The sequence below is a fragment of the Podarcis raffonei genome, chromosome 3 (assembly GCF_027172205.1).
Source record: "Podarcis raffonei isolate rPodRaf1 chromosome 3, rPodRaf1.pri, whole genome shotgun sequence".
Lineage (NCBI taxonomy): Eukaryota > Metazoa > Chordata > Lepidosauria > Squamata > Lacertidae > Podarcis > Podarcis raffonei.
This window is the reverse complement of record NC_070604.1, coordinates 98911158-98933240: the sequence shown is the minus strand read 5'-3', so window position 1 is coordinate 98933240 and position 22083 is coordinate 98911158. Positions and strand designations below refer to the sequence as shown.

The following is a 22083-nucleotide window of genomic DNA, read 5'->3' as shown; positions in this document are numbered from 1 at the left end:
CCTTCAGGCCCCCAGATGTTTTGGACTACAATTCCCATCATCCCTGTTAGCTAGGGATCATGGGAGTTGTAGGCCAAAACATCTGGAGGGCCGAAGGTTGCCTGAGTCAGACCCTTGGTCCATCAAGCTCAGGTTGTCAACAGTGTTTGGCAGCAGCTCTGTGGACCAAGGAAATAGATACAATTTTTTAAATAACAAAAAATGTACTGGCATATTTTACATAACTTATTTTCAAACTATTAAATTTTTTGGTAACCAATTTAATTCAAACACGGACAGTATTATAATTGTTTATTTGCTCCTGAGAAATGCCCAGCACTCCAGGAGAAACAGCCTTTGAGGAGCACATCATCCAAAGATAGCATGGCCTGCAAGATACAAAATAAAGAAGCATAATACAGAATCAGTAGGAGACGATGACTTTCTTAGAACCATTTGGTTAAAGCAAGAGTAGCCGATGTGGTGCTGTCTAGATGTTGTGGACTACAAGCTCCATCAGCCTCAAACAGCATAGCCAATGATCAGGGATTATAGGAGTTTTAGTCCACAATATCTGTAGGGCACCATCTTTGAGTTAAATCAACAAGCTCTCTATAGATGTTCAAGAACTGGAATAAAGCAACATGTGAGGGAGAGCAGCCTGCCAGCTCCACCTTCCCCAACCCGTCAAACAGCTGGAGAGCTACTGTCTGAAGTGGGAAGCTCCCAGCATGATGTAACCTGTACTGGTAAGAGCCATTGTGGTGCAGTGGTTAAAGTGCTGGTCTAGGACCTGGGAGACCAGGGTAAGCTGCTTTTCAGAAAATGATCTGAACCAACATTTTCCCCAATCCCAGCAGTCTCTGGCCACTATGATTCAAAATTCACACTTCTACAAATGTTGTGATCTAGTTCTCCAACTAATTAAAAAAAGAATTAGGTGAAAATGTGTATAAAAATGCATATAAGTGAAAAATCACACAAAAAGTTAGGGAAAGTTGCTTGCAAAAATGTGTAAAAAACTGCAAACAGAAATGTGCTTATTAGGAGAAAATTGCACTAAATTGCTGCTGAATTTTCATGGATAATTTGTTCATGGAAGTTGCTGAAGAATTTGGAGAACCAAAGGTAAGTTTTGAAAGACTAGAAAGCAAAACTGACAAGAGTCATCTATCTCTAACCTCCAAACCTTCAGACCAAATTGTTTTAACTCTGCTTCAGTGTCCTTTCTCCCAGTCTTAATAGTTAATCATGCACGGAACTGTGGGCCAGGCAAGATAAGGCAAAAAGCTAAATAAATAAGCGCTGCCTTTCTCCTCATTGTTTTGCAAGCAGCATCTAAAATAAATTCAGTGGTGATGATGTAACACCTGTTCTGCTTCTTCAGCCCACTCTCAACATCACTTTTCTGTTTTGTTTTACAAGGAATTAGTTGGTGGCTGAGTCAGTGATCAATCCCCAGTACCTGTTTGCATTAGCAAAGCTCAGCCATGAAATATGCCCACCCATTCTAAACAACAATGTCTCTTAGCTGATTGTCTTTTCCTTACTATTGAGCAATAAGAACCAGTCTCCACATGGAGTGGGGGTGGGCAGATGGGCTTGGGAAATATGTCCTCAGAGGAATACGCTTCTTGATCAGCCCCCAACCCCTCCTTGTCACTGTTTGTATATTCGTTCTATTTACTCCCTTCTTCCAAAGGAAACCAAACCCAGGTAAGCACTGTGTGTACCCCTGAAAGTTTTCACCACTTTGGGGGAGTGAGGCAAGCATAACTCTACAACATAGGGAAGTAATGCAGGTGAATTGCACCTCAGGAGAAAGAAAGATAATGCCATACTTTTCAGCAGCTTCATGCTGGGTAAAGGAGAATGGAACAGAAGAGATGGGAGTTAAGAGCACAAGAGGCAGGATGGACAGAGAGTGAGCAGTAGGCCCATTGCAAACTAAGGGGCTAACTCATGCACACAAATTTTTGCAAAGCACATGACATAAATCACATAAAAATGCTGTCCTTTATTATTTCCCCATTTAATCTGGAATTACTGTGAGCGCAGAAAACATAAGTAAAAAACAAATAAATCCCTTAAAACAGGAGGGAAATATGGGCTGGTATTTTGACAAGGACATCACCATACAGATGCTATGAAAAATTGCACCCATGCGCAGGACCTAATCCATGATAAACTGTTGTGCGAAAGTGCCCCTTATTACTCCTCCAAAGTTGATGCGTAGAGAGGGGTGGAATTACAGATTCCTACAGTTCAACACTTACTTGCAATGTAATATATCGTTATGTGTTTGCAGATGACAGACCTTTTAATCCCTGTACCCAGCAAATGTTAAAATATTATAAGCCAGGCTGTCTTCCTGATGAAGCAATCTCCTGACGAGATAGGCCATTGAAAGAGGGGAAAGGGAAGGGTAATGACTCATTAAGAAAGCCATTAAGAAGGCTAATAATAATAATAATAATAATAATAATAATATATTTATACAATGCCCACCAGAGTTTCCCCAGCCACTCTGGGCGGCTCCCAGCAGAATACAGTGGTACCTCGGTTTAAGAACAGTTCGGTTTAAGAATGATTTGGTTTACACTGAGCCTAGGGCTTGCCGATTGGAAGGTTGACAGTTTGAATCCCTGCGATGGGGTGAGCTCCCGTTGCTCAGTCCCCGTTCCTGCGAACCTAGTAGTTCGAAGGCATGTAAAAGTGCAAGTAGATAAATAGGTACCACTCCGGCGGGAATGTAAACGGCATTTCCATGTGCTGTTCTGGTTTTGCCAGAAGCGGCTTAGTCATGCTGGCCACATGACCTGGAAAAACTGTCTGTGGACAAAAGTCGGCTCCCGCGGCCAGTAAAGTGAGTTGTGTGCCACAACCCCAGAGTTGTTCGCGACTGGACTTAACTGTCAGGGGTCCTTTACCTTTACCTTGTGAACTTTACCTCGGTCTAAGACTGGAAATCGAACGGTGAAAGGGCACTGGTGGTGGGAGGCCTCATTAGGGAAAGCGCGCCTAGGTTTAAGAAGCATTTTGGTTTAATAACCGACTTCTGGAACGAATTAGGTTTGTAAAGCGAGGTACCACTGTATTAAAAACACGATAAAACATCAAACATTAAAACTTCCCTAAACAGAGCCGCCTTCAGATGTATTCTAAAAGTCAGGTAGTTTCTTATTTCCTTGACATCTGATGGCAGGGCATTCCACAGGGCGGGCGCCACTACCAAGAAGGCCCTCTGTCTGGTTCCCTGTAACCTCTCTTCTCGCAGTGAGGGAACCGCCAGAAGGCCCCTGGAGCTGGACCTCAGTGTCTGGGCTGAACAATGGGGTGGAGATGCTCCTTCAGGTATATTGAGCTGAGACTATGTCCCAGCCAGTAAGTGGGTGGATCTCCTCCCCAGGTTCTGGATGGCTAGCCAAAGACAACACCAGAGTTTCAGGATTGCAGTGGGCATGGTGTAAGCTGGAGGAAAGATAATTGCAGTTTCCAAGTGGCGCCAAGCTGGAGAAAGGTGGGAGTCAGAGCACAATGTGGGCTGATAGTTTGAATCTAAGACAGAATCCAAGGGAGAAACGGAACCCTCTTGTACTGTAACACTGGAAGCCCCTCCATCATAGGCTCAGATTATATAGATGTTTAAATAAACCATATATCATAAAGACACCTCAGTCTCTGCTGTTCCTCATTGTCCAAAAGGAGACACAAACCTGGGGTAAAGAGTGCCTGGAACTCCCTATAATCTCTGCTGTGGAGATTGGCGATATTGTGTGTCACACTACATTACAAATTAGCTTACTTTTTTCCGGGAAATGCCTCTTTTCCTTATTTTCAGGAGGGCCTATTGTTATCCAGGAGGCCCTGTCACTGATGTACTCATGCTTCACTATTTTAAAAATCTCTGCCGAATTGCGGTTAGAAAAGGGATAATGTCTCCTCTGAGGCCTGAGCCAGGCCGTTTCGCTCTTTCCTTCCAACCAGCATCCAGGGTCCCTCATCTTGTTATATTCAATCAAGAGCTTTTTCTCATCTTTGGCCATGTTGGTCAACTGGAACTTCTCTTTATCCCGAGAGGAAGTCCTGCTTTTAAAAGCAGAGCAAAAATACAAGCAAGCCTCAGTAACTTCAAATGCTTTTAGCCCATGTGAAAGCAGGACACCTTAGCCCTGCTCAGTTGCTATAGGAATGAAACCTAAGATACAGTTGTGCAACAGAAGATGGTACAATCGGCTCTTTTCCTCCGCCCCCATGCTGATCAGTACTACTGTTTCTGGGATCAAATAATAAGGACGCTTTAAAACAAGGATAAGAAACGTGTCCAGGGGCCACCTTCCCTTGTGTGCAACCTTCTGAGGGCCGCATGCTAGAGGTGGGTGGGACCAGAGGCAAAAAGTGGTTGGAGCGATGATACTCCCACACACCCCTGTCTTCCGTTCAAGAAAGCAAGAAGCATTATCTGAGTTTAAGGTCCCATATCAGCCAGGCAAAAACATTCAAGGAGAGTGTGCTTGTGGAAGGGGCATGACCTGAGGAGACTCCCTAGGGCCAGACAGCCTAGCCAATGGGAGTTGTAGTCCACAACGTCTGTAGGGCACCCTGTTGGCCACCTTTGGCTTAAATCCATCATCTAATACAGAGGTTCCCAAACTTATTTGGCCTACCCCCATCTTTTCAGAGAGAAAAAAAACTCAGTGCCCCCCAACTCAGTCTGATCTGCCCCAGGGGCAGGGATGGTGACACAGCCTGCCTGCCATTGGCCAAATAGGCAAGCTGTGATCTACTTCCCAGGCCTGGGAAGCTGAAAAGGGCTCATCCAAGCCCAGGAAAACCCCTCACCTGCAGCACGACCATCAGATCCAGGGGAGGTGTTGTTGCCATCCCGCAACAGTGCCCGACCTGGTGGTAAGCATTATTACGCAGCAAACTTTTTTTATGCTTCCACTGCCCTCTTATTTTTATTCAATGCCCCCCAATTACACCTGAGGCTACTACTGCTCCCCTGGATCATTCTAACACCCCCCAGGGGGCGGCATCACCCACTTTGGGAAACACAGATCTAATATGACAGGGATAAATAATGATTACAGATGATGCATCTAAGTTGTGAAATAGGCTAGAAATGAACTCTTTAAAAGAAGGTACTTGGCCATCCAACTCATGAAGGGGTGCTGGAAATGCTCCTTGTTCAAAGCACCATTTGATTTATAGCTGATTCCTGATAGAAATGATAATTTGGATGCAGCCTAGGTCTCCAGAACAGCCTTTCCCAAGCTGGTGCCCTCCAGATGTTTTGGACAACATTTCCCATCAGCCCTGCCAGCAAAGACAGCGGCCAAGAATGATGGGAAGTGTAGATCAAAACCGGGGAGGGCTGTTCTGGGCAAACCATGGTCAGCATGCCAATCTTGATTAGGTCGTTGTTTCTTGGATTACATGTCTTGCCAAAAAGTACTCCTATATTCTTCCCAATATGCTGGAACTAGAGGTGGAGGCTTCCTATACCAGCTCAACCTTTAAGCAACACATACCCTGCAGTGCTCTGATTTCCTAAGAGATTATTGAGTGGGACTCCCAACTTAGATCTCCTGATGGAAAAACAGGGACTGTTTAGAACTTCAGGAAGTTCCGTAGATGCTTAGCAACTGGCAATTCAAAGAATCAGCGGTCACCTTCTGTGCCAGCTTTTAAAAGCTTGCTGAAAACTTTTCTGTGCAGCCAGGCCTATGTAGGCAATTATGAGCTCATCCCCCACAATGGTCCATTCATGTTTGTTTTTAATTTCTTTTTGCTTTAAACTTATTTTTAACTTTCGTTATGTTATTGTTTGGTTTTATGTTTTTATATTCTTGTAAGCAGCTGTGATATATTTTTATGATACAGTGGTATATAAATATTTATAAATAAACAAATCATGACTAAATTAGCAATAAGGCTTCCGTTTGCTTGTCCAAAAAATTTTGTCTTAAATTTTTTTTGGCAAGGAAGAGGTCTTTGTAGTTGCTGCAAAGCCTAGATCTTGCAGATAAGAATTGTGAAGTTTCTCTGAACGTAGTGATACAGTATACTGTACAATAAAACAAGGACAAACTGGATAATATGCTATTTTACCTTCCAGCTCTCTGCATAGTATCCCCTCTAGGGCAACATGTAGCTTTAGAGGAATGATTTAGATCAGGGATGAGTGGCATAAGTTGTGTATCTTGTGCACTGAAGCCTTTGGGTCCAGGAGACCTTAGGGACTGCCTGAGCCCTTATTGATCAGCTCAATCGCAGAGATCATTTGGAGACGGACTGTTATTCCCCCCACCATGTTACAGAGGCATGACTGGCCTCAGTTTAGTGTCGCTGGTCCTGTGCTGTAAAACATACTACCAGCAGATATTCAGCAGGCATCCTCACTTTTGAACACCTCTTGAAGACATTTTATGCCCAAAGCCCTTTGCAGTTTAACATCTTACTGAGTACCCAGTCCTCTTAACGATGGTTTTGTACACCTTTTGACGGGTTTTTTATATTACTGCCCTGATATTTCATGGAGAAGAGTTAGGGACACCCCCTACCCTCAAATGCCTGAGCCCTGATCTTAAGCAAGGGTGCTTCTAGCCAAGAGAAGAAAAAGCCAGAAAATGCAGTCACAGATCTCTCACATCACGTTTCATCCGGCCCTTCTGAACCTGTGTTTCCTTGCGCCTAAAATGACACACTACCTACAGAACCACTTTCTGTCTCTTTCCTCCATCCACCCATCCTGTAAAAAACAACAACAGTGCAGTGCAAATGCACATTTCACACCGTACCTACCCCATTGCAATACAAAAACAAGAGTCATCTTCTCTGTGGACAATTTAATTTTGTTTTTGGATCCGTCTTACTGCACCCTCTGATTTCTAGGAGCTGCCCGGGTGTCTCTGTGGCATCCTTCTTCTGTCACTACATGCAAGGCACGAAAGGGTGCGCGGAGAATGGCAAGGGTGGGTGCGTGGGGGAAGAAACCTCTCTTGCGCCGGACGAGGGCCTGAGAAAGGCGAGGATCCCAGCAACCCCCGCGGGGAGGGGTCAGTAGAGAGCTCCACGTGGCCCCCAGTGACATGGAAGAGGCGCACAAGCCTCGGACGGATGGAGAGATGGGCTAAGCCCCGCCCCCTTTCCCCGAGCCCGGCCGTCCCATTGGCTGCGGAAGCGGCTTCGGCGTATCTGCCGAGGGGGGCGAGCGCCGTGTGCGCATGCGGGAGCCGGCCGCGAGTTGCTAGAGGGGCGGCAAGCGTTGCGGAGCGAGGGTGGGCGCCGCGTCCGTTGCTTAGCCCTCCTAGCCCTTCCGTGCTGCGGGGCGGGGTGCAGCGAGAGGCCCCCCGGGACAGAAGAGGGCTGGCTGGCTGGGGAAGGACCAGGGCGAAGGAGCGAGCGAGTGTGCTGGGCAGGGACGGGTGCGCGCTCGTGCAAATCCTCTTTTGTGCTGGAGGCTGGGAAGGGGAGCGAAGCTGAGGCAGGACAGGTGGCGGGTAGGCGACCTTGACGTGTGAGGCGGGGGGGGGGCGACGACAAATAGAGGCAATAAAAGGGGCTAGTCCCTTGGAGGACGGGGAATAATCCTGCCTGTGTCTGGGATAGGAGTGTGTGGGTGTTTTGTGTGCGTATCTGTGCATCAAAGGATTGTGGGTGTGAGTCTGGGGCAGAGGATAGGAGTTTTGGGGCTGTATATTTATTTTGGGGTGAATCTGTGGGGCAAAAGATAGGAGAGTGTGTTTTGGGAGTGTGAGTCTGGGGCAAAGGATAGGAGTATTGGGGGTGTATCTGTGTTTTGTGTCTGTGGGTCAAAAAATAGGAGAGTGTGTTTTGGGGGGTCTGGGGCAAAGGATAGGAGTTTTGGGGGTGTAGCTGTGTTTTGTGTGTGTGGGTCAAAGGATAGGAAAGTGTGTTTTGGGGGTGTAAGTCTGGGGCAAAGGATAGGAGTTTTAGGTGTGTATCTGTGGGGCAAAAGATAGGAGAGTGTGTTTTGGGGTGTGTGACTGAGGGGAGGGGGTTTCTGGGTGGGCAAGGGGAGGCCTCCAGTTGATCACCTGTGTGTGACCTGTGGGTGTGTTCAGGGAAGCCGGCTTGAAGGAAACGGACCCAGGCTTGAGGATGGGTGGGGATGGTGCTGACATGTCAGAGGCAGGGGAAGGCGGAGAGGAGGGAGAGGGTGGGGAGATTGTGGAGGTAGCCTTGATGCCTCCCCTGCACCAGAACGGGTGCCTCCCCGGCAGGGAGACACAAAGGAGCAGCAGCTCAGCACCTCTGGTGTCGGTGAGCGATGTGGAGGTTGGAAGAGCTGTTGCATCCGAGGAGCACCCTGAGGCAGAAGCCATGCTCCCTGCTTCCACATCGGAAGTGAAGCTTATCCCTCGGCTGTCCAAGCGCAGGCTGGTAGTGCTGGTCATCTTCAGCTTGTACTCGCTGGTGAACGCCTTCCAGTGGATCCAGTACAGTATACTGACCAATGTCTTCACCCGTTACTACAACGTCTCCAACTCTCAAATAGACTGGCTGTCCATGACCTATATGGTGACGTACATCCCCCTGATCTTTCCTGCCACTTGGCTGCTGGACACTCGGGGTCTTCGCATCACTGCCTTGCTGGGATCTGGACTCAACTGCCTGGGTGCCTGGATTAAGTGTACCAGCGTCCAACCAAACCTGTATGCGGTCACGTTGGTGGCTCAGATTGTGTGCTCCATAGCCCAGGTCTTTATTCTGGGGCTGCCCTCCCGCATTGCATCTGTCTGGTTCGGGCCCAAGGAAGTGTCCACTGCTTGTGCTGTAGCTGTTCTGGGCAACCAGGTAAGAGGATGTAGAATGCAAGATGCTTGGGACAGGGCTGTGTCAGTGAGGGATGCTCATCGGGAGAATATCTGGAGAAATCATGCATTTCTAAGGGAGGAGGGAATCTTAAATGGAAAGGGCTAGAATTTTTGTGATGAGGGTGGGGTGGGAAGGCCTAGCAGTGTGTTTTGTTTGTGCCATGTACAGTGGTACTTCGGGTTACATACGCTTCAGGTTACAGACTCCGCTAACCCAGAAATAGTACCTTGGGTTAAGAACTTTGCTTCAGGATGAGAACAGAAATCATGCTCTGGTGGAGCTGCAGCAGCGGGATGCCCCATTAGCTAAAGTGGTGCTTCAGGTTAAGAACAGTTTCAGGTTAAGAACAGACCTCCGGGACGAATTAAGTACTTAACCCAAGGTACCACTGTAGTTAGTTGCAGGTTGATGACAAGCAAAGCCCTGTCTGTAGTGGTGTGTCAAAGCAGCTTCATCCATGGAGAATGATGTTTCAATATAATTGTAACTTAAAACATTTCTCCATGAGCTGTGAAAGACTTTGAAACTAAAGGCAGTAGCAGTCTCATTTCCATTAGTCTGACTACCAGCCCAATAATGGTATCCTGTGCAGCTTAATGTAGAACTGTTCTGAATTATACAAAGATAAAACATTGTAAAAGCAGACAACAGCTTTACAATTTTAAAAGGGTGTTGACTACAAAGCTTCCATGTTTGCCTGTAGCATTTCTGAACTAAAGGCACAAAGTATCTAATGCTTTTTTTGCAGTTAAACCATGTGCTTCAATTAATTCTGCTGACAGAGAATGGTAAAGAAATTCAGCTGTACACTTCCAGTGATTGCAGTATCAATAAAATAGAGACGCTGGTATATTTCAAGATAAGAAATTTCAGCCAATGCCTTGATTGCCACCAATATTCAGAGAGAGGCAGCACCTTACAGAAATGCTAATATAGGATAGCACTATATGAAACATACCAATAAAATTGGGATCGCACAATTTCTCTGTTACTACTGATAAATGCCTTGCATTTTAATTCAATAATGATGCACTATTTAAACACTATAAGTGTAAATAAATCCACCAGGACCTGTTCCCCTTCAGGTTAATGAAGGAACACCTTGGTTTCAAACATGCTTTACTTGCAGTTATATGCATGTTTCAATTACCAAACCTCATTTAGGTTGCTTTTTCTTTACAGCTGGGCACAGCAATCGGCTTCTTATTGCCACCAGTTTTAGTTCCAAACACACCTGATGACATGGACCTCATGGGACATAACATCCGCATTATGTTCTATGGTACGGCAGCCATATCCACATTCCTTTTTATACTAGCAGCAGTGGGTAAGTAAAACATATCTGTAAGCAGTTTTGTAAAAGCTGAAGAAAGCTTTCAAACAAAGCAAATCCAAGTCAGTCAAAGGCTATATAAATATCATAGATGAGGCGCAGAGTTGTCAACTTTTCCCTTTTCTTATGAGGAATCCTATTTGGAATAAGGGAATTTCCCTTTAAAAAAGGGAAACGTTGACAGCTATGATAGGCTATGCTTGACAAAACATTCCACTCCATTAAAAAATGTTTAAATTGGAAAACAGTGAAAATAGCAAGAGAGTAAATATTTTCACAGTACATAAAAAATACTGTTTGGAATGCTTTTTGCCTAGTTACGAAATTATTACCTGATTCCATTAACCACCACCCCACTCCCCCGCCCCTTCTAAAACACATTCCTATAAGTTTTGCCTTCATGGCTATAGCTGCTTCACCATTTTCCTTTCTAGGGTTACCTGCAGATAAAAAAGTGTAGCTTGACTTATCTTTTTCGCTTAACTCCGGGAATAGGAATGGAGAAAATTCCAAAGTTTATGCTGGGCTGCCGTGAAACAGTCCTACCGGTCAATTAATTTCGTACCAGGTATTTGAAAGTATCTGCAGTGAGAATCTTGCCAGCTTCTACTTTGAAAGCCAGCAACCTGGATGTATTTCTTTTTTTTGGGGGGGGGGGGTGTCTCTCAGAAATAGGGCATAGATAAAGGGGACATTCAGACAGAAGGAGCTTGAACTGAAGAGGAATAGAAGCAAGTAAATCAAAGCTCTGCTTAAAAGAGTACAAGTTCAATGCGGTGGTTAGAAATGAGAACTGGGGGAAACGGATAAAATGTTACACTAGCTGAGAGCCTGGAGCAACATCTTAGCAACTTCAATAGGAAAAAAAGTATACACTTTGGATGCAATGAAAATAAACAGTTGCACTACTTGACAGCGAAGGAAATCATGAGAAGAAGCGTAAAGAACAGATTGAACTTGAATCAAAGAACTTCTGCTAGTTGGGAAAACATTTAAAGCATCGTCTCTTTCTCAGATAAGTGTGTGTGTGTGTGTGTGTGTGTGTGTGTGTAGATCAGTTTTCCTGAACCTGGTGCCCCCTATACTGGACTACCAATCCTGTCATGCTTAACCATTGCTCATGCTGGCTGGGGCTGATGGGAGTTGTAGTCCAACAACATCTGGAGGGGGCCAGGTTGGGAAAGGCCGGATTAGATAAATGATGGGAAAGGTACACCCTGTGACCTCACCCTCATCTCATGATTTGCATGGTGCTAATTAATATTTTGAATAACAATAGCTGGTTTGCAAAACTTTTATGTCTGTGTCACCTTCTTCCTAGTGTTTAAGGAAAAACCTAAATATCCCCCAAGTCAGTCTCGGGCTGTTCTTCTGGATGTCTCGCCTGATAATTACTCCTACAAGCAATCAATGATCAACCTGTTCAGAAATGTTCCTTTTGTTCTTTTGTTGATCAGTTATGGTGAGTATTTTGAGCATATTTTTTTCATGTGTCTTGTATAACATAGTTGCGTAACGCCCCCCCCCCCCCACGTACCTTACTACAGATTCATATATTAGGAGGTAAATATTTATGCTACTATGTACTTTTTCATTTTAAAATAAATCAATAAAATCTAACCATTATCAACTTTAAATGATAAAAATGGGTGAGAAGAAGCAGATGACAATATAACAATGTATTTATATAGTTTATTCATTTGTTCAACAATGATTTTCTTCATTTAAAATTTTTCTGTACAATCAGTTCCATTTAGAGTCTATTAATATTGCTGAATACTTAGGTAGTATCTGATATTTTCATTAACTATTCCAAAAATGTTTTAGTAGATTCACACATCTTTTAAAAAACTTTTGTAAAGTCCACACCACATGTATACAAATATATTTAGCCTACATGTGGCAGCAAAGATGTATTGTTCAATATAAAATTCTTCTTTGAAAGTTCAGTAGAACTGTGTCATTCTTACTTTAAACTGGTGTTTTTTTAACTTTTCATGTACTCAAATAAAGCTTACATGTCTAATCAGATTTTGGCCTTATACAGATTAATTAACTATGCTATGTTTGTAATAAACTAAAACAATATGAAGTGATAGAGCTGTTTTTTTTTTAGCCTTCAGATACCAATGATTCAAGTTTTCTCCTTTTAAAAAATAAAAATTAATTTTGCTTGATTTCATTTCAGTAACCATACGAGTACTTTAAACAGTCTTATTTCTCATTGCAGGAATTATGACTGGGGCATTTTATTCAGTCTCAACTCTACTAAACCAAATGATAATAACTCACTATGAGGCAAGTTTCTCTAGAATGTCTGTTGATTAATTTATTCTCTTAAAGAATTTCATGTCATGCTTGTTTCAGTTATCACTGTCAAATTAGGGTTGAGAGGGTCGTTTTGCTCAGGGCTGGAACAGATCTGACCTAAGAAATTGGTGATTATACGTGTGTGTCATGCCTTGATGCAGTTTCCTGGCTGCAGACTAAAGGATAGTGTAATAGCACATATGAAGAAAGGGTAGAATCTCTGTGATATTCGTAGCCACAAAAGAGGGGATTGAGCTTCTTGGGGAAGTCTGAAAGAGTAACAAGTAGTTCATCTTCTGGCCTCTGAGAGCATCTCCCAAATCCGCTGCAATTTTAAATACTTGAGTAGAACCTGCTTGTTCCTTTTGTGATTTTTTTGTTCTGTGGGAGGCAGTGGAAGACAGGAGTGCCTGGCGTGCTCTGGTCCATGGGGTCATGAAGAGTCGGACACGACTAAACGACTAAACAACAACAGTATATGGGGAGGGGGACCATTCCACTGCTTTTTCAAATTAAACCATTAAACACATTTTAAAATCACTATGCTTATAAGCAAGTAGCCTGATTTTAATGCTGTCATGGGATCTGTTAGAATTGGAAGCAATCAAAAACTTTAAAATGACAAAGTGAAAACTATGGTTGTGCAGTACGTTGGCAGGCTGTCTCCTGTTACCAACAGTTATTTCATTGATTTGAGTACATTGAAATGTCTTTATAGTCTGGATTAACCCATCTGTGAAAAGCTCTAGCGCAGTCTTCCTCAACCTCAGCCCTCCAGATGCTTTTGGCCTACGACTCCCATGATCCCTAGCTAGCAGGACCAGTGGTCAGGGATGATGGGAATTGTAGTCTCAAAGCATCTGGAGGGCAGAGGTTGAGGAAGCCTGCTCTAGCAATTATTTTTTACACTTAGCTACAGCAGCGATGTTTACTTAAATTTTGGCTTTTCTAATAAGTTTGTGTGCACGTATTAACTGTAGTAAAGTGGGTGCCGCTTATGGATACTTACATAACAATGTTATTCCAAGGGAGAAGAAGTGAATGCAGGAAGGATCGGCCTGACTCTTGTGGTAGCTGGAATGGTGGGTTCAGTTATTTGTGGCTTGTGGCTGGATTACACCAAAACATACAAGTAAGTGTGCGAGTGGGAAACCATAGAATAAGGCTTAAAGGTAAAGGGACCCCTGACCATTAGGTCCAGTCATGGCCGACTCTGGGATTGCGGCGCTCATCTCGCTTTATTGGCCGAGGGAGCCAGCATGTGGCCAGCATGACAAAGCCGCTTCTGGCAAACCAGAGCAGCGCACAGAAACGCCGTTTACCTTCCTGGCAGAGCGGTACCTATTTATCTACTTGCACTTTGACGTGCTTTCGAACTGCTAGATTGGCAGGAGCAGGGACCGAACAACAGGAGCTCACCCCGATGCGGGGATTCGAACCACTGACCGCTGTCTTCACCAAAGTAAATGGACGCTACCAAACCTATCTGGAACTTCCCACCATTAGAGAAGGGGAAATTAGTAAATAACCTGCTTCCCCATTACTTTTTGAGGCCTTCCCTCATATCTCCCTGTTGTTTCACTGGTGGGCGGCAGCTTTGTGAGAAAGCCTGTGGTTGAAGTGTGGTCCAGAGAATGGTAAAGAGAATATTAAGTGAAATATTTCAGATTCCTATGGGCCCCCTATTTTGTTTACTGAATTATTTGTTGGGAACTAACGATGATGTTAAATGATGAGGAAAGGTGTACTGAAGCAATAAATAAGCGGAATTCAGTAACTCAACATATAAAGGGAGCTTGGAATGTCAGGAAGTATGGTAGATTATGTGCTGCAGGACAATTTTAAGCTTTGAATAACTGCATGCAAGTTAACTTTTAAGGTACAAAAATATTTTTTACTTACTGCAACCCAAGCTGATCAACATTTGCATGCGGGTTTGTGGTCAATGTGTTTTTTATGTGCTTGTAGCTAACACTTTTTCTCTATTAAGCTTATTTTTTGTATGGTTTAAATATCATAAATTTCATCCTAATAATCTAAAGTGTGTCAGCCCCTTCCAAGAGGGACTTGCCAGACTCCCTTGAGAGATACACACACACACACACGCATATAACATTACTGCCCTATACCCGGAGATCTCAGGGTGGTTCACAGAAAAGATCACAGTGTATAAAATCAAAATAAGAACAATAACCCAATAACACCCCCTGAAAAAGAGCCACATTTTAAAAGGATATAGGACAGGCATAAGCAAACTCGGCTCTCCAGATGTTTTGGGACTACAACTCCCATCATCCCTGACCACTGGTCCTGCACAGGATGATGGGAGCTGTAGTCCCGAAACATTTGGAGGGCCAAGTTTGCCTATGCCTGGTATAGGATGTCAATCAGGTCAACCAAAGGCTGATTAAGAAGGAACATTTTTGCCTGGTGCCTAAAAGTGTATAATGAAGGTGCCAGGTGAACTTCCCTGGGGAGAGCATTCCACAGATGGGGAGCCACTGCATAGAAGGCCTGTTCTCCTGTTGCCACCCTCAGGGCCTCTCGAGGAAGAGGCACATGAAGGAGGACCTCAGAAGATGATCTCAGAATAGGTTCAAGTGACAGGTTAAGAGAGCTGTTTGAGATGGCATGCATTTCTATAGATAATCAGTTGTCCCTAGACCCTGTCTAACTATACTGCATTCCTGCATTGCTAATATTATTGGTGTTTATTGTGGTTTTTATATTGTCTGTATCCTGAGAGATGGGAAGGTACGTTAAATTTTTTTGACCAAGTAGCACAAGACTGTGACAGCCTGTCCTGAGACAAAGCAGGGAAGTGACAGGTTGTCACTGAAATGTAGTGCTGTGCATCTGTGTTTGAACTGCAAAGTAGCTTGGTTTAAACTGTAGCAAAAATAATAATACTGATGCGGTCTGAACTTGACAGTGTTGTGTTTTCTTCTTACTCTGTTTACAGGCAGACTACATTGGTTGTGTACATCCTCTCATTTGTTGGGATGGTTGTATTTACATTCACCTTGGACTGTGGACACCTCGTCGTTGTGTTTGTGACTGGCGGAGTGCTAGGGTATGCATCTACAAATTAATAAAATACACTGGTGTATTATAATGCAGGCTAAATTAAATCTCTTGGGTGTTATTGATCTAAGCCACGCAGTGGACTTAAGTTACTTAAACCAACTGATTTCACTGGGTCTAATAACTTTTCATTTAAAAGAGTTACGAGCTTTCTGGCGCCAATATGTATTTCCTGTGGATGAAAAATAGCTGTTTTTTTTCATAACAACTGTTGCTCATTTGAACTTTGGGTTTCTATGGCAGCTTCTTCATGACTGGTTACCTCCCGCTTGGCTTTGAATTTGCTGTGGAAATTACATACCCTGAGTCAGAAGGCACCTCCTCAGGGCTTCTGAATGCTTCAGCGCAGGTAACAACGGGATGTTTTGTAAAACTAATCTGCTCCAATAATTAATGCTCTGTTTTGAGTTCTGGTAGCACTCTGTTTTGTTATCAGGCGTGATAGACCTACTTACCGTACATTGTCTCTAAATGGCATACCTAGAGAATGCAGAAGTGAAACTCTCTACCCCAGGTGGTGCAGTGGGCCAGTGCATCTGACTGTTAACCAGAAGCTTGGTGATTTGAGCCCAGCAAGGGTTGGCTGTGGGCAGGATTCCTGCATTTGAGCGGGTTGGACTAGATGACCCTTGGGGGTCCCGTCCAACTTTACAATTCTATGATTCTATGAAATTCATTTCTGGCAGGCTCTTCTGCTGATAAGGCTCCTACTGTAGCTTTCATAAAATCAATAACAGGCAAGGCAGGCAGCCCTTGCCCTTAGGCTTGCACTCTAAAAGACACAACCCAACAGGCAATATGTGAAAAGGAAAGAAAGGCAAACTAGGGCACCAGTTCACAGGAATACAAAATTCTTACAGTGACCAGCTCAAGTGAAAACCATCCAAAAGTGAAGAAAAATTTAGCTAGTATCTCAGCAGAGCTGATGCCCTTGCCCTGTTTCCTATCTCTCCCTCTGCTGCAACACAACCACTGTGAACAAACACCATGCAAGTTTTAACTGTGATAGCATTGTAGTGAAGATACTCTTTATCGAGAAGCAATCTGAAATTCCTTCTTATGGTCTATTTACAGATATTTGGGATTATCTTTACGCTGATTCAAGGAAAGCTCACAACAGATTACAATCCCCGTGCAGGAAACATCTTCCTCTTCGTATGGATGTTTATAGGTATCATTTTAACAGGTAACGAGTTGGCTTTCTTTCTCAAATTAGTGTATAAATGTATTTTCTTCTTACTGGAATAGTATGCAGTCCATCCCAAAGACCTGATTCGTTCATATTTTATTTCTGTTTTATTAATTTGAAACATTTCTATCCTGACTTTCTATTAAACATATACCCAAAGTGTCTCACAACAATAACAACATTAACAACAACGTATCATAAAAGCAGCCATATGACAAAGTAAGATGGATGGAAATAATTAAGTTCTCAAAAGCAGGGGAATATCAATAAAAGTGATAAAAAACAGCTGGTTGCCTGGCTTTATCTACTTTAAAAGAGGAAAAATAAGGTGAGGAGGAAGTGGCCTGTGGGTAGCTTGCTTTTTTTTTAAAAAAGAGCTAGTTAGATTTAAGAGTGGGATGTGAGTAAAGAAAGCTTATTAGGATTACTGGCTGCCATCCAAACTATTGTGACAACAAAGAATGTTTCCTGCTTGGCAGGTGGTTGGACTCGATGGCCCTTGTGGTCTCTTCCAACTCTATGATTCTATGATTCTAAGAAAACTAAATCTTCCTTTGTCTGATAGCAGTAGAACCCTGCACTAAGAAGTAAAATGTGAGCAAGGTTATTAAATAGTTGAATGAGCAAAACCGCTTGAAGAGCATGAAAGCTGTGCTGTGATGCTAAACTCACACAGGCTGCAGCCCTAAACACACTCAGGAAGCGGTGAAACTTAATTCTGATTTAAACATGTCCAGCATGGTCAACTGGAAATAAACCTTATTAAACACAGTACATTTAAGTATATATGCTTAGGGTTGCTGTGTAAGTTGAATGCATCTTCTGTTCATTCAACAAATGGGCTTTTTGGTCTTTGCGTTTCTACAGTTTGGATCTAGACCAGGCATAGGCAAACTCGGCCCTCCAGATGTTTTGGCCTACAACTCTCATGATCCCTAGCTAACAGGACCAGTGGTCAGGGATGATGGGAATTGTAGTCCAAAACATCTGGAGGGCCGAAGGTTGCCTATGCTTGATCTAGAGTCCCATTCATTCCCCATTATAGGCTAGCGGTTCATAATTATTTGGGTGTGTATAAATTGGTAGATCAATTTAGCCAGGTGGAAACTAGAAATATGCAATATTAGTGTTTAATATCAAAGATAACAACAATATGTTTAGGGAAGTTTTTAATGACTGATGTTTTAATGTGTTTTTTATCTTTTGTTGGAAGCCGCCCAGAGTGGCTGGGAAACCCAGCCAGATGGGTTGGGTAGAAATAATAAATTCTTATTATATAAATTATAATATGTTCTAGCTACTCCTCTTCCTGCCTGCAGCACATTAAACATTTTATTTTATTTTATTTTTTAATGAAAGCTGAAGTTTTCAGAGTGCTGAGTCCTGCACCATTGTCAGATTTGACCCTCGTCAACATTTGATAAATGTGTTTCAGCAACCAGGGCTGTTAACTGCTGCCCTGTCTGAAAATCACTGTTGTAGACTGAGAAACAACAGCTAGGAATAAGGCAGGTATCATGTGGTCTGCAGAGCAATCATGATGTTAGTCTTTTGCTGCAAAAGCAATAGTCTCATAGCACCTTAAAGACCAACAGAATTTATCCTGCAAAAATATGCACGGCAGTGAATGTGCTGGTATTCATATGCTTCTTTTCTTTCCTCCTTTTAGCTTTAATCAAATCAGATTTGCGAAGGCACAATGTGAATTCAGGGATAAGTGTTGACATTAAATCTGTAAGTAGTTTTAATCTTTTAATTTGCTGGCATAATCGACCACTAATACCTGGCACTCGGCAATAGACTGTTGAACACAATGTCTTTAGAGTTCTGGTTGCTTTGAGTAGCAGATTTCAAGTTCAGCTTGCCATTATAGAGCTTTGTGGTTGTATTCCCCCCCCCCCATGATAAATTTTTATTAGTTTTCAATTACAGTCCAATAATAGCCTCATTATAACAATACCAAATTATAATGCAACTATTAATACCAATCATTCAAATACCGAATTATATAATTTAGTTAAAGTGGCCCTCCCACATGCCAGATTGGATGGTTTGATTATTTTCTTATTTTCTGCGTTCTAAAATCTTAATTCGTTTCAATTACATTCCGGTCATAATAATAATCCCTTATACAACAACTGCAATATTAATAACTTCTATTCGTGTTGACACATTGAATGATATATAAAACTGCAAGTGAGGAACTCAAACTATATCCTTGTTCTTCCTGTGTGTGGCAATTATTCTGTCCGTGGTGTTTCTGACACTGGTAGCTTATTGTGACAAGTTACTCAGAGGCAGCAAGGAGTAGTGGCACTTCTTTCTTAACGGCCATGCTTTGATCCACCTACAAAAGAGAAAGCTGCATGGACTCGTCTCAGTAATATCTTAATCAAAGGGAAATGGTCACCTGTAAAGTAATCAAAGCATCATAGAGCGTTGCACACAAAACAAGCAATCCAATAGCCTATCCCAAATCATCTACAAGGCATGTAAAGTTAGAGAACTCTCAAACTTATTCAGTGAGAAAGCTCAAAAATATAAGGCACTTCTGTCTTTGTGGGCTCACTTTGATACCCATTATCACCAGCTTAAGCAGATACTAGAATTAATAATGCTGGTTTTAGGAGTTGGAATAATCAGTGGCCCAAGCAATAGGTTTATTTGCTTTATCCTTATATCTCCATTCTTCAGAATTTGTAAGCCCCCCTACTCATATTCTGTTCAAGCTACTTTTCACTATTGATTCCTAAAATTACGATTATTGTAGCCTCAGAGCCCAGGCAACCCTGTCAAGAATGGATTGAATCAGCCATCAATTTTATTTTTTCTCACAGATGTCAGTTGACGGTCCTACAGAAGATGAACTGAGTAAAACCGCATCGAAAAGCCAGTCTGAATTAAACATTTAGGATGGAAGAAAGAAGTGCCAGATACTCATAATTTTCAAGTTAGACCAAGCAGAAGCAACTTGACAGATAGAGAACAAGAACTGTCTCGAAGTAACGTGTTTGCAGTCATGATCATGCAGTACTGCTTATATATGAACTCAAGATACACATACACTCTGCTGAAGGCACCTGTTAATTTTATGGCGACTTATTTATAGTGGGATTCTTAACTTTTATTTATTTATTAGTTGTGCAGTTTAAGATCTCCAGCAGTCTGCCATTCCTTTGTGGAAGCTGTACAGTTTCAGCAGAGACAGAAAAACTGCAATCATAAACATACTGTGGGATAAGCACCATTGAACAAATGCAGCCGGTCTTGCTTCCAAGTTAGGATGCATAGTACTGTAATGTAAACTAGGGATGGGGAAACTGTGGCACTTCAACTTCCATTGTCCCTGGCCAGTGGTCATACTGCCTAGGGCTACTGGGAATTGGAGTCCAATGTCATTTTGGGGGGACACAGGTCCTGATCTTTGCTGCAAAGGAACTTGAGTACTGTGGCAAGTACGAGTAAGTTCTAATTAAAAGCTGCACAACTAATTAATCCACACATCTTTTATATGAAGGTGTGCTCTTAAGATTAGCATGAATTAAAGGAGCATTTTAAAACTTTTTTTATTGTAAATATATTGGAAATTTTAATCCGCCACTTCTACAGGAGGTGGCATTTCCTCCAGCACAAAATGCAGTATACTTAATTCAGATTTTGAATGTGTTATACTGTAGTTTCTGTTCGCCATTTCTGTTGGCCATGAAAGGATTATAGTTTATGAAACCTCTTGTGTTTAAATACAGATGTGGGAGCTTCATAAGCTCATACTTTCTGGAAATATTTTTCTTTTTTTTTTCTTGTTTGAGAGAGTCTGGATTTCTGAGCTACAAAACCAGATCCTCATCTGTCCAGATTTTTTTCCTTTGCATTTTGAAAATGCAGCTGTGTTTTTCTTAATGTTTGAATGGTGAAAAAAAGCATTGCCAGACCGTACAAAGGCATGTACTTGCAGCCATTCTTCATTTGTGTGTCTATATGTTTGTTAGTGAAAAGTAATGGGCAAATAAAAGTATTGCAAGAGCACAAAGTGAATGTTTATCTACTGCTTCACCTGGTTAGAGTCGTGTGCAGGTTTATAATATTGTGCCTTTTCCTGCTGAATCGTGTAGCAAATGAATCAGGCCTCAGATTTGTGCTTTATGCCCTCTTGTGAAGTTAAGGAAAAACTTGAAAGTACATATTCAGCCTCTGCCGCTTGCTGATTTGGTGGAAATTTTTGTGTGTCCATTGGAGAAATATTTTGTCTGTTAAATGTTCTTCCTTCATGTCACTTGAATACAACTTGCCTGGTAGTAAATGATGGTTACCTTTTTAGATCTCTCTCTGCTTTAAAGGAAGGAGGAAAGTGGAGAGGCAGTGTGGTGTAGTGGTAAAGAACGATAGTCTCGTAATCTGGGGAACCGGGTTCGCGTCTCCGCTCCTCCACATGCAGCTGCTGGGTGACCTTAGGCTAGTCACACTTCTTTGAAGTCTCTCAGCCCCACTCGCCTCACAGAGTGTTTGTTGTGGGGGAGGAAGGGAAAGGAGAATGTTAGCCGCTTTGAGACTCCTTTGGGTAGCGATAAAGCGGGATATCAAATCCAAATTCTTCTCTTCTTCTAAATATGAGTCACAGTGATCCAGCATGCTAAATGATTCTGCAGCTTTTCAGCATTTCACAACATTTCTAGACTCCTTTACTGCTTCTGCTCTCAAATACCTTTGTCACATGACACATACCAACATGCAGGTATTATCTATAGCTGTAATTCCACATGCTGCAGAAATCCATCAATTAAAAAACCCCCCCCATAGGTGGAATTCAATTGTTACGCCATTTAAAATGTTCCGTTTGCCCAAGCATATTGGCTTGGCAGGTGGAATGATCTCCCCTCCCCCCACATACTGTTTCCAACCCCACCCAGACAACTTTTTCTGGTGGGAAGGTGTTGCCCTTCTGCTGTTCATTAAGTGAATCCCACCCTAAATCTAGGGTGGTTGTTTTTTTGAAGGAAACATTCTTTTTCTGCCATCTCTTCCCTTGGAACATCTTTCATAAAAGAGATAGCTTTACAGCTAAGCTTGTTATATAAATTTAAAATGGCCAATTTTTGACACCCTACCAAAAGCCACCTTTAAAAATCACCATACCTTTAGTATGACATTTGGAGCTTAAAATAAGTTTGTTTCCTTCCAGAATTAACGTTAAAACCTTAATCCTGCTGAATCCCATGTTTTATGTCTTTTGCCAAATTGCAGAGTTGCCTTCTGAAAAGCTCCCAAATAAGTTTGACCTGGCAGAATGCCTGTGGGGATTTTTAAATCCAAGTGTTCCTTGTAATGAGGGCTTAACGGCAGCTAC

At 42.6% G+C, this 22083-nt stretch overlaps 2 protein-coding genes across 5 annotated transcripts; one reads left to right on the top strand and one right to left on the bottom strand.

The window, feature by feature from the left end:
* Positions 1–210: 210 nt before the first annotated feature.
* On the bottom strand, positions 211–7110 carry SPATA45 (spermatogenesis associated 45). 4 transcript variants are annotated; one of them, XM_053383215.1, is made up of 3 exons: positions 6787–7110; positions 3785–4068; positions 211–368 (listed from the first exon to the last, which is right to left on the bottom strand). In XM_053383215.1, exons 1-3 carry the CDS (start codon positions 6789–6791, stop codon positions 349–351), a joined length of 309 nt encoding a protein of 102 aa, XP_053239190.1. In that variant the 5' UTR covers positions 6792–7110; the 3' UTR covers positions 211–348. The 4 variants fall into 4 exon arrangements, with proteins under 4 accessions (XP_053239190.1, XP_053239191.1, XP_053239193.1 ...); XM_053383216.1 differs by having other exon boundaries at positions 3785–4065; XM_053383218.1 differs by lacking the exon at positions 6787–7110 and adding an exon at positions 5514–5794 and having other exon boundaries at positions 3785–4065.
* Positions 7111–7532: 422 nt separating this feature from the next.
* On the top strand, positions 7533–21056 carry FLVCR1 (FLVCR heme transporter 1). Its single transcript, XM_053383205.1, has 11 exons — positions 7533–7612; positions 7942–8802; positions 10006–10150; positions 11478–11618; positions 12387–12454; positions 13495–13598; positions 15429–15539; positions 15794–15899; positions 16625–16736; positions 18409–18473; positions 19577–21056. Exons 2-11 carry the CDS (start codon positions 8107–8109, stop codon positions 19649–19651), a joined length of 1623 nt encoding a protein of 540 aa, XP_053239180.1. The 5' UTR covers positions 7533–7612; positions 7942–8106; the 3' UTR covers positions 19652–21056.
* The last annotated feature ends 1027 nt before the right edge of the window (positions 21057–22083 follow it).